The 13,234-nt window shown below is 30.5% G+C and overlaps 1 protein-coding gene across 2 annotated transcripts in view; it reads right to left on the bottom strand.

Annotated features, from left to right (window-relative positions):
- Positions 1-4,130: 4,130 nt before the first annotated feature.
- LOC127700538 (uncharacterized) overlaps positions 4,131-13,234 on the bottom strand; it is a 46,406-nt gene continuing 37,302 nt past the window's right edge. For both annotated transcript variants that reach the window (XM_052204077.1, XM_052204076.1), the window contains exon 8: positions 4,131-9,240. In XM_052204077.1, the coding sequence (XP_052060037.1) occupies positions 9,043-9,240 (198 nt within the window). In that variant the 3' untranslated portion in view covers positions 4,131-9,042. The remainder of the gene's footprint in view (positions 9,241-13,234) is intronic.

The following is a 13,234-nucleotide window of genomic DNA, read 5'->3' on the forward strand; positions in this document are numbered from 1 at the left end:
TCACTGAAGAAAAATAGAGAAACGCTACTCATTTCTTTGACACCTATGTAATCTGCAACTATTTATTATATAATATGAAAATACTAAATATCAAGTCAATATGTGGAGCCAGGAATTTTGACAAATATCTGAAAATAGATGACAATGGGGAGAAAACTGTCATTTCATGACATTTTCTTAGACCGCAATAATTTGGTTAAAAGAAGATTATTAGAAATACATGAGTGCACACACTGAAATGTCTGGCTTGCTTTACTTATTATTATTAAACTTAGGTTGAAAGTCTGTAATATAAAGGTTTTACTACAAGCATAGATGTATAAACCCATAGATAAAGCTCGTCAAGAGTTCCTACTGTTCTCTATTGTTAGATGAAAAGAACCATGACCAAATTGACTGTCTTTGATGTTTCATGTGTGTTGTCCTCAATCAAGTAACTCTAGCTACATCTCTTATCTGTTGATCTGTATTGACCAGTACAGCAGAATAAATTTTCTTAATTGTCTTCTCGAGTTATGTCCCTTCTGTTGTGAGAGTATGTCTATTTTAGTGCACTGGACAGACAAATAAAATGGTGAAAAAATGGATGAAATCGGTCAGAAATTGCGCATTTCACAAGGAAAATATTGAACTAAATTAAAAAATGTTTTTTTAAGGCTTGTATCTTTATATTTTATAAAAACTATGTTCCTGTTAGTTCCTGAAAATGGGAAAAGCACGTTGTTCAACTTCTAAAATACACCTTCTCTTTGATATGCTTCATTAAGGTGTCGAACTGCGTCGAATTTGGGAAAAAAATAATAAGAAAGTACATTCTTTCCTTTATTTCATCAGATTTTCTACATTTTTAGAAGAGAAATTGTCTTTTTAAATCATTTTTATATTTTTACCAATAAGTTAGTTACTAAATCATAGATGTATTTTATACATCTATGGCTAAATTATAATAATTTTATATTTTATATATAATATTAAATTAGTTTAAGTAAAGAGTTTTAGTGTACTACCAAAACATTCCATGTAAAGCATGGTAAATAAATATTATTGAGCATATATTCAACTTTTCCCATGTTTTCTATTAATCATATTTTCAATAGACTTGTTTATAATAGTTAACATACATTGTTTTAAATAAAGTTAAATTGTGATAAAAGATATAAAATTAAAAATGTAAATATGTAAGTATGATGAAAACATTAGTTTTGGCTAAAAAGAAAAAGATATCTGTATTTATTAATTTCTTTTCAAGATAATTTGTTATATTGTTTTACCTACAAGAACATTATTTTTTCATAACCAAGTCATTCTAAAATATATATTTTGATTTTATTTATTTCTAATTTTTAGCACGTTTAACTGCTAAGTAGCTTTTGATTGTCAGTTTTCTATTGTCTAGATTGTCAATCAGCATCTCAATGACCAACTGGTTCATGTCATTATCAGATAAGTGTGAAAGCCATTACAACGCACATAGAATCTTTGAAGTCAGTGTTGAGCTTCATCTATGGGTTTATACATCTATGCTACAAGTATCAAATAAACATAACATCATTAATGATCCATGTAAACGAGGTCAATGTTAGAGGAACCCTGCCAGACAGAAAAGACCAACTTACAAACATACCATATACCAAATCCAGATAGCCCATTGCTTATAGCATCCGAGAAACAGATATCATTACAAAGACTGAACATACACGAATGAACCATAAGAACGAGGTCCAGGTCAGATGACCCTACCAGACAACGTGAACACTATGTAATTATTCCATACACCAAATATGGTTAACCTATAATCCTTATAGTATTATGAAAACAGACACAACCATGAAACCTGAACATTAACCAATGAACCATGAAAATGAGGTCAAGGCCATATGAAACCTGCCAGACAGACATGAACACCTTATAATCATTCCATGCACCAAATATAGTGGCACTATTGTTTAAAGTATCTGAAAAATAAACAAAATAACAAAGCTTAATATAGTGCATTGTACCATGAAAAAAAGGTTTAGGCCAGGAGATATGTGTCAGACAGTGGTGTACACCCAAAAATCATAACATGCACCATATACAACTGATCTATTGCTTATAGTATCATAGAAACCGACCAAACCACTAAAACTTAATCACTGATCCATGAAATGAGTATGAGGTCAGGTGACCACTATCGACAGATATGTATTACTTGGAGGGAACCCATATACCATTTATAGTTATCCTATTACTCATGATAAGAGATTAATTCACTTGACAAAAATACTATTACAGAGGGTGTATAATAATGTGTCCAAATATGGCGAAGTCTTCCTGTAAAATTATAATATAGAACATGAAACATAAAAAGACTCTTTATGTCAGCCAAGTACAAAGTAGAGGGAATACAAATTTAACTAACATAACCTGGAAAAGAATGTAATATTTGCAGCTGGACTTTAAGCATCCATCAATCAAATCCTAAAAATGAGAGTTTTTACAAAGTTATGATTTTTCTAATTCAAGAATCATTCTTACTACAAGGTGTGAGCTCAAATCAAGATATGCTTTTGTAAGGAATCATTTTAGTCACACGATTTATGGATCATAAAAAGTATAATGCCGGCTTATTCAGAAAATGTACACACTTTAATGTGCAGAATCTTATGACTTGTTGAAGTTTGTACTTACCGGTAATTACTATGAACTTTAAGTAACAAGCAACCAGTCCCTACTGAATCTTAAAAATTAGCTCCTCATACTGAAATAAACTGCTTCAAATTTGAAATAAATAATTTTCTTTTAAATGACAATAAAATGCTCTGCTGAACGCAGCTTGATATGACTGCAGAGGTCGAACCCTGAACAGTTGGGGCAAGTATGGACACAACATTCAAGCTTGATACAGCACTGAATTTGGATTGTGATTAAATATTTGACACAGCATAGGTTTCTGACACAGAATGAATGTGGTCTAAGAACTTAAAAAATTTTAATTTACCTATTCAAACCATATCATTATTATTTGCTTTTATATATAAATCAGAATTAACCAATTTAAAATGGAAAATTTTAAAGAAAAAAAAGGAAAAAAAATCCCTCCCCAAAATTTTTTGAACCCCCTTATGATTCATCACCCCCAACTCAATCCCAGCCTTCCCTTTGTGGTATGGTACCTTGCAGTACAATTTCAGAGAGATCCATACACTTGAACACAAGTTATTGTCTGGAAAACTAGAAGAATGCTTATTTTTGGTCCCTTATTCCTAAACGTTTTGGGCAATTACCCCCAAACTCAATTCCAGCTTTCCCTTTGTGATATGGAACCTTGTAGTACAATTTCAGAAAGATCCATACACTTACACACAAGTTATTGTCATGAAACTAGAAAAATGCTTGTTTTTTGGCCCCTAATTCCTAAAATTTTGAGGCAATTACCCCCAAAATCAATCCCAGCATTCCCTTTGTGATATGGAACCTTGTGGTACAATGTCAGAGAGATCCATACACTAACACACAAGTTATGTCTGGAAGTTACAAAAATGCTTTTTTTGGGCCCCTAATTCCTTAACTGTTGGTACCATAACCCCCAAAATCAATCCTAACCTTCCTTTTGTGGTATTGAACCTTATGGTAAAATTTCATAGAGATCCATTCACTTAAACTAAAGTTAGAGTGCGAAAACCAATGTGTCTTCGGACGACAACGACGACGACGCCAACGTCATACCAATATACGACCGCAAAATTTTTTTGCAGTCGTAAAAAAAATTATTTAGAGATGGGCATAGTTGAGATTTGATTTATTATGAACCTTTTATAAATTTGTTTTAGGTATGATATCATTATGATTTTGAATACTGTCATTGATAATCATTTCCAGTAGTTTTCACACGGCCATACATAGGCAATTGTGCTGAATGTATAAATAAAATTGAGACTGGAAACAGGGAATGCGTCAAAGAGACAACAACCCAACCAAGAGCAGAGAACAGCCCAAGGCCACCAATGGGTCTTCAACACAGCGAGCAAATTCCACATCGGTAGGCAGTCTTCAGAAATATAGTTGTTCCATGGATGTTATGGATTACTGTCTCCATACATCCTTTCTTTTATCTTTCTCATATAAAAACTCTTGCCAGTAAAATAATATTTTCTTTTCTGATTGGCTACAATTTTATTTGTAAAAGCAGTGTACAAAATAACAAGAAATTACACTTTCATTCATAAAAATTAATAAAATGTGGAAAAGAAAAGGAAGAGAGAGGGAAGAATAAAATTCTAAATCTACACAACCATTTCTCATTTAATAATTTTGGTGACAAAAAAGATAAACATGTAAACATAAAACAAATTTGAATTCTCAAAAGTTTTTTTTCACATTCTAAAATTAAAATATAACACAACCTCTCAACCTCTCAACTAATCATAACAAGATTAAAGATATATATAGATTGTTAACAATAATTTCTCTCATGCACACACATTCACACTCATGATAAAAGTATACAAATCCTCCTCCCTATGTAAGGTTCTAAATATGGCACATATACATCTCCTTATTTTTCTATTTCAAATATTTTCCTATAACGTGAGATTTTTCTATCGTAAAATGTGTATTTCAGGACTTACAAGTCGATATCCGTTTCTGTCAACTTTTGAAAGTAATATATCAGGTAGCTTAAAGATTTACTGAATATAAGGTCACATTTGGATATCTTTGGCACTTTCAACAACAAACTAAAATAGCATCTTCTCTGTAGGAAATAAAAATAGGTTACCAAAGCAATGTCATCCTTGATCTTTTTCTTTGGAAATGCACATTGCAACTTCAGTAGAATGTTTGGTTTACATGACAGATATTAAACTGAATCAATGCAATCAGTATCAGTTAAGTTGATATAAAGGTGGGAACTTTAATGGAGATCTGTTCAAAGTTTATATTCATTACATGTGTACAAATCTTGACTCTTAAGAGGAAAAATTATCCTGAAACTCTTTCACTCAAATCCTAAAGAGTATTGTTATTACACTGCCTGAGTAAATATTCTACTGTTTTTCCCGAGTAAATAAATTTCTTTTAATGCCTCGACCAAAAATGTTTGGTTAAACTTAAACCTGTCAGAACAATTCTATTGGTGTTTTTTTTTTTATAATTGTCTTTTTATGAACATTTACTGTGTTTTTTCAGAAGTATATGTTAATTCAGAAATGAAATATACATATGAATTTTTATGTTTCATTCATACATTAATCTTACTAATTGAAAATTTTTTCTAGAAAAATAAAGTTTCAACAATTTGATAATTCACAACCTTATATTCAACATTTTGCAACTATCTTCTGAATTCATTTTAGCTTTGTGATATTGAACCAGTTAACATTTACGATGGAAAAAGGGCTCTTTAACTTTGTTCCTACTTGGAAAAAATGTGTTCCTTCAAAACAAGTTAATCATGAAACATATGAAACATTTGATTTTGTTGAAAAAGGACCGTTGTAATATACCGGTACTGGCCATTATCATAAAATATTAGATGATAACAGAACCACATAGCTTAAAAAACATAAAATTAAAAAAATATTCCTAAGTTAACTCTCTGCAACCTAATTTAAGCTAGATAACTAATATGGAGTTGGAAGAGATAAAAAAAATTTACAATGTAGTTAAAAGAGCTACCAGCATTATTTTCAGTGCTTTGAACAGTGGTTTTCAGAGCTATGGACTATTTCATCTTTTTCTTTTTGTTATTGGACCAAGATATTAGTATGTCTTATTTACAGGGTATGATTAATTTTATTTTTTTTTCATGGGAGATGGAATACCAAATAGATATACAGCATATTTACAGCGATATGAATGTGAAAAAGGTCCCCTGTAAATAAGACTGTTTCCTATCAAATCTCCCCTTAAGAACATTATATAAAGAGGTACTGATCATAGAAATATATAGATTTATAGTCAATATGACTTAGATGAAAAGGTAGTTGCATAATGTTAAGATAAATCACAGAATAAATGGACATAATTATACAAATATATAAAAATTTGATTGCTATAATGTTTCTATGTACAATGACATGGATTTGCTAATTACAAAATCACAACCCATTACGTCTAACTACTAAAATATAATTGTGTCTTGATTGTGGAGAGATACAAATAATCAAAAGAAATAATTACCTACTATTATATAATATTTATAACACATTTTTTTTGTAAATTACATCATTTATCAACTACAGTGAAAGCCTAATTTATATGATTCAAATAAATTGTATTAATAGACAAATTGTCTTCCATTTGTTATTTTTTCCAACCATTTTATATTCCTATCATGAATTATTTATCATAATAATTAATATTTGAATGCTACTTTTCATTTTTGTCTTCAATATTTTCCCTTTTTAATCTTTCAAGTCTTTATCTATCCATATTAACTGTAACAGAGTATGTATGACTTAGGGTCGAACTGGTCATACAATCCAATGTATTCGATTTGTAAAATAAAACGTTGATTGTATGTACTTTAATAGATTTATGGCAGTTTTGGTTTGAAACACTTCCTTTCCATGTGTGATACACTCATGAAATAAAAGTAAATTTAGAGAAATGCTGAAATAACAGAGAATGTATACCAACTTGTGCATATAGAGAAATAAGAAAGAGCACAATCTTTGTAAAGATATAAATATTGGAAGTACATTTTGTGTTATGTATTCACTGACTAAAAATGTTTAGGTGAAGCATGTGCCCCTTTCAATTTAACCAAAATGTTCCTTAGATTTTACTATTTATGGTGAAAAAACTGACATATGTCCTTTAAGAAGTTTCATTAAAGACATTACACCAAAATTATACAATCAAGCCTATAAAAGTTACATTTTCTGAAAGCCTTTATTGTGGACTTAAAACTGGGATAATTAATTGTATAATAAATAATTTTTTTCCATTTCTGACAAATCTATATGTTTGAAAAAGCTCTGAAATGCATCTTCGCCTTTGTTTCTAGATGGGAAAACTTTAATTATATAAAAAAAACAATTTTTTGTCAGATCTATAGTATCTCAAATTAAATACCAATTCACCCGTATAACTACTAACACAGCTTTTTAAATGGGACATACCAAATTTAACACAGACAATCTTAAAACTAAAACTATATCTAGGAATTGACATCAGACCAATTTAAAGTAACTGTATTGTATTTGAAGCTTTGCGGACGTCCATCAGTAGTTTTACTGTCGCAAATTTAGTTTACCTGGCGACGTGTAGCGGAGACAGGTAAAAGGATATTTGCAACAGTAAAACTACCGATGGATGTCCGCAAAGCTTCAAATACAATACAGTTATCTCTATTCTAATGCAAAATAAACAAATCATTCAAGTTTAGTCATTATTTCAGTGTAAAATATTCATTAAACGAAAATTCCGCGAAATGATGTTATCTTCTTTGGCGCCTAAACTAGGTGATGTCATAGGTATGCTTCCGGCATCAAACGTAAACACTGGACATTTTCTGGCTTCTTGTCCGCTTCAGAATGTAATAAACTTGATAAAAAGAAGATTTCTAGGTGCAAAATGTGAGTTTTTTTGGCTTATTATTGAAGAAATCACATGTCAATACATTCCAGTATTCAAAATGTCGGCTTCCTTAGTTAGACAGGGAGATAGAGAATTTTACGCTTATTGTCATCTAATCAGAACCATTGATACAAAATAATTGCATTAGAATTTATAATTGACTGTAAAGCATCTCTTAATATAATGAACAATTGCAATGCACAGAAAACATTTGAATAACCCCCTAAAAAGTCTTCATATATTTGTCCCTTTAGATTCAAAATGGATGAGGTATGATGGCTTAACACTAACTATAATTAAAATAATAGAAACTTTTTTTTAGTCATCATGAACAGCATACATGCAGAATTTGTTTCTCTCCAAGTAAAAATATATATAAATTCTGTAATTTTTATAAGCACTTAATTGGAATGATAAAAATCTACATAAAAGTTCATGCTAATTGCACTTCCAATAATGTACAGTAAATAAATGTATAATATAAATTCAACCCGCAGAATTATGGCAATGATATGTTTATAAATAGGACAATCAAGTTATGCTACAATCTACAAATGTTAGGTTTGAGTTTCTACAAATGAGGTTCATTTCAAAGTTTTGTTTACATTGCTCATTTTTGACCAAGGTTGTTTATCTAGCTAGTAAATGGTTTGCTTTTGCTTTTTAACCAAAAATTTTTTGTAACTACACTTTACTGTCCTCTTTAAGGATTTTTTAATGGCGAAAAATATGTCAATAAGAATAGATATGAGCCTTTTCATTCACAACTGTCATTTTGCTGCCTTCAATCATAAAATGGTTTTGTACAAATATTGGAATGTTTTAACAATCAAACTTGTTACCAGGGTAACATAATCACTAACAATCAACAAAGATTCAAACAAATATCTTGAATGTACATGCTATACGGTAGTTTTGTACAAGTAATACAATATGCTGTACAAATATAAATCTAAAGCAACAATACCGGTATATCATATGGTTTGTCCTAAACTACTTTTGATAGTATACTGGCTTTGCCTTGCCTACCTAATATTGAATTGTATCTTATAAACTCATTATCACAATTTTACATCTTACAGTTAAGAGCAAAAAGACTGTTTTCAGGTTTTATAGGTATTCAAAGTCTGATTTTCCTTTAAATCATTTTTTGCTACCAAGAAATGAAGTTGTGTCAACAACAAAATTACACAAATATTTTAGAATAAGAGTGTTGAAACCTCACCAAAAAATAGACATCTTGTGTTTGAAATATTTTTACCAATTTATATTTGAAATTGAAAGTAGTCAAAGAAAGGAAGCAGGGACTAACATGCCAACTTGAAATTTATGAAATTACTTCAAAATGAACATTATCAAGCTGTGCAATCCCTTGGCCTGACTCAGTAGTCCAATATCAGTCTTTGTTAGTATCCTTCTAACCCCTTTATAATCATTTCTGTGTTAGTTTAATTTGTTAAATCCTATTACATCATCATTTTACACCGCAGATCCAAATGAGGCATTTGATCCCATCATTGGGCCTCGGCTGGACTTCATATTGCCATCCCTTACATCATCAAATGACCTATCCATTCCTGGGTTGCTACGACCTCTAGGGTCGGAATTGTAGCCTCTTGTGTGTGGTTCATCCAGTCCACGGTTCTCGTAGTGTCTTGGAGACTTGTCCTTTGGTGACTGAAAAAGAAAAGTATTATTTTCATTAGAAAGTAGACATGTACTTAAATAACTTCCTCCTTCCTTTCAAACACAGATTAATATTCCTGTTTGACTTGTTTTTTCTGCTAGTTTGTAGAATGATTTTTATTTCTTTATGGAAGTTAAACCATGGGGAATATTTTGGTATAAGTACCATGCGGAACTTTCTATTTTCTGAACTGTATACATTTCTAGACTCTTCAAATGTTAACACAACAGAAATTTGATAAATGTATTCATTGAGTGGTAGTAAATATAAATATACCCATTTTCACTGGTTCAGAGCTAATTTGGCATTATTTGGGTGTCATTTAAAAAGAAGTTGCTTTGTGAGTGTAATAGTGCTGAAAGTTGCATTAAACTGCAAAAATCAATCAATCAAGTATTTAAAAACATTACTTTTATTCCTATTTTGTTGCACAGAATGAATTCTGCTTGTAAAAATCCCTAAGAAATATGAACCAACATCTTCTGCAGAGTTTAGATCCATAATATATTACTTGAAATTGTTATGTCCAATCAAAACTAATGTTAGAATAACTTGTATATTTTAGTTTCTGGCTGGTAATTGTTAATATAAACTTTTAAAAACATATGTATTCAGATCAAACGTTACAGAATTTGTCTGTTTTTTATTTAGTTTGGTGATTTGTATTTTCCTCTTTTTTCTTTCAGTCCTTATCACTCCCTGTTCTCTTAGGTCTCTTAGCAAAAAATCAATGCATGAACAAAACAAGCTAACCTTTATTAAGATTATGTAATCTAGTAGTTTTGTACTATCTATAAATAGTGCAATCTAGAAGAACATCACAAAAATAAAGGAGAGAGAGGCAATTAAATTTTTGTATGCTTAATTTCATAAAATTGCTTTGAATTTTGAACAAACTCTTGTATAAAAAAAATAACATGATATCAAAAGAAAGGGAATGAAGGATGACAAACTGAAATTTAATTGTAAATGGATAAAGAAAAACTAAAAGAATAATATCAACATAACAATTTATTTTCTTGGTTGATGAGGAATACATACATGAGTATCTGACAATAAAATCACTCATATTGAACTGGAATGTATAAAAATATAATATACACAATCTTAATTTGATCTCCTTGTCTAACCTAATCTACATTTTTATGTAATATAAAAAGATGTGGTATGAATGCCAAAGAAACAACTATCCATCAGAGACCAAATGATGTAAATGTTAGCAACTATGATTTACAATCAGCCTTCAACAATGAGCAAAAAACATACTACAAAGCAAGCTATCAAAGGTCCCAACATAACAAATTTAATTTATCTTATTTAAAATGCCTATACAAAATTATATTTTAATGTCTAGTTCTAATTGATTTCCTCATGCAATTTTGAACATTGTACATCAGAATAATTTTCCTATCATTAAATTTTAAAACCTTGGATTTCAACAATGGTAATACTGTACAGCTCTGCAATAGAGGTAGTTAAACATAGTTAAAATAACAAATCTAAATTGTTGAGGTATTAAGATGGCAGATATAAGTATAACCTTTACTTTTAAGGAAGAGTTTTGAACAACTGCCTTCTAACTCTGTTCTAAAGTACAAACTTTATTAAAAATAAATGGGGAATATGTCCATGGGACACAGATGATGCCCCCGCTTGCATATCATATAAAGTTTTAAAGGGACATAACTGAAGAACGATAAAAGTGACCCTACCAAAATTTCTTATTGATCTGAGTTTTGTAGTAACAAGTATTGTGTATAAGTTTCATAACATTTGGCTGAGGCAAACTTAAGTTAGAGAACGGAAACAAAATATTCAGCAATTTTCCCATCTGTAAAGGGGCATAACTCTAGAACGGTTAAAGTGACACCTCCAAAATTCAAACTTGATCTGTATTTTATGGTAATAAGCATTGTGTATAAGTTTCATAACATTTGGTTGAGGCAAACTTAAGTTAGAGAACGAAAACGAAAAATTCAGCAATTTTTATTTCTGTAAAGGGGCATAACTCTAGAACGGCTAAATTGAAACCACTAAAATTCAAACCTGACCTGTATTCTATAGTAATAAGCATTGTGTATAAGTTTCATAACATTTGGTTGAGTCTAACTTACTTTAGAGAATGGAAATGAAAAATTCAGCAATTTTTCCATTTGTAAATGGGCATAACTCTAGAATGGTTAAAGTGACAACTCCAAAATTCAATCTTGATCTGTATTTTGTGGTAATAAGCATTGTGTATAAGTTTCATAACATTTGGTTGAGGCAAACTAAAGTTAGAGAACGGAAACCAATTTTGGGACGCACGGACGGACGTACAGACGGACAAGGGTAAAACTTAATGCCCCCTCCGCAAAGGCGGGGGCATAAATATATTCAATGATACTCGAGCTCCACAATTATTAAAATCTATATAGTTTTTCAATGATGAATTTGAGTTATTTCCCTTTGCTGTCATATTGGAGGCCAAATTGCATAAGATCTTTTATATACTAACTACTAGACTTTAGGAAAAAGTAAGTTTTTTTTTAATTCATCACTACAATCTATAAGGATCTTGTACCAGATGTGCTTGTACCACATGTGTAAATTTGGTTAGTCAAATAAGAAAATCTTGAGCAGTTTTCCCTCCAATATTGGTGACCAAGGGAAATAACTCCAACTTTTTTTTATTGGAAAACTATCTATTTGTGACATCACTTTTTGATTCAACAATAAAGCAAAAACCTAATCATTTTCTGACAAACTTGTTCCTTGCCTCAGTACTTACTCAATAAGTACAAAAATTGCTAATTTTTGCTCAAATCAAAACCTTTCAAATACTAGTTATCAAATTAGTCCTTCATATGGCAATGAAACTTTTATATAACGATAATTTAAGCACACACCCCAATTTTTTAGACTCAAATAATGGTCTACTTAATTAAAAAAAAAAAGTTCAGTGATTTTTCATCAATATTAACATGAATATTAGGAACAAATAAAATTATGAATATAAGATTCCCTCTCGGAAAAATATTAATCAAAATTTCTAAGTATACATTATAATACATAATAACATGGAAGTATTATATTGACAGGAACTCCAACAAGCGGACTTCAAACGTTTATAGTGCGATGCCGCAAAATCGTTAAGTATCTGTTAATTAACTCGACTGTCTTATGGATGCATGGGTTCCGATAAAATTTTTGGAACCTCGTGAATGATCGTAATTTCGGAACATACCGAAATAACCGGATGTGTACTTAATTGTCAAGGAAATGACATTTACCGACCATGTGAATGACAAATATAATGTCAGTTTTTACGGGTTTTGCTGCTTAAAAACAAATAAAAAGAAAAGAAACGAAACGAAATCCCCGCGACTGTTTTCACCGATTAAAAAGACAAAAAAAAAAAACTGAAGAGTAAAAATACTCGCAAGCCATACACATTTCAGTTTAAGTTACAATCAATTTTAAAATAGTAAGATTTATTCATGAGAGTGCCGTTGCCTAAACACGCATTACTGTTATATACAAGTTAGGCTTGAAAATCATAAAATTCTCATGTAAAGTAAACGGAAAAGTTTTTATCAGTAATTATTATCGCGTTTTACTGCTAACTTTGACAAATATTTTACTGAAGTGTTTAATGAAAGAATTTCCAACAAAAATTTAATCCAAAAGTTGGCCGGGGGGGGGGGGGGGGGGGGGGGGGGACGGCGTTAAAGAGCTTTGATCCGAAAAAATATCAAATATTTTGATTTATTGTTTACTGAAAGTCCAATGGCAAATATTTCATGCAATTAAACAAGAAACAAAATCATAAATTGCTTAGCACACGGTGTAAGATGTTTCAGAACTGTTAAGCTTTTAAACACATAAATAAATTCTAATTTGGTTTCCATGATAAAAAAAAAATAAACTGCTTAGGGCCCATCATGGTGATCGTTCTTTAAATGCATCCAGAAATATTTAAAGCCATCCGTAAAAATAAATCTG

The sequence above is a fragment of the Mytilus californianus genome, unplaced genomic scaffold (assembly GCF_021869535.1).
Source record: "Mytilus californianus isolate M0D057914Y unplaced genomic scaffold, xbMytCali1.0.p SCAF_5, whole genome shotgun sequence".
Taxonomy (NCBI): Eukaryota; Metazoa; Mollusca; class Bivalvia; order Mytilida; family Mytilidae; genus Mytilus; species Mytilus californianus.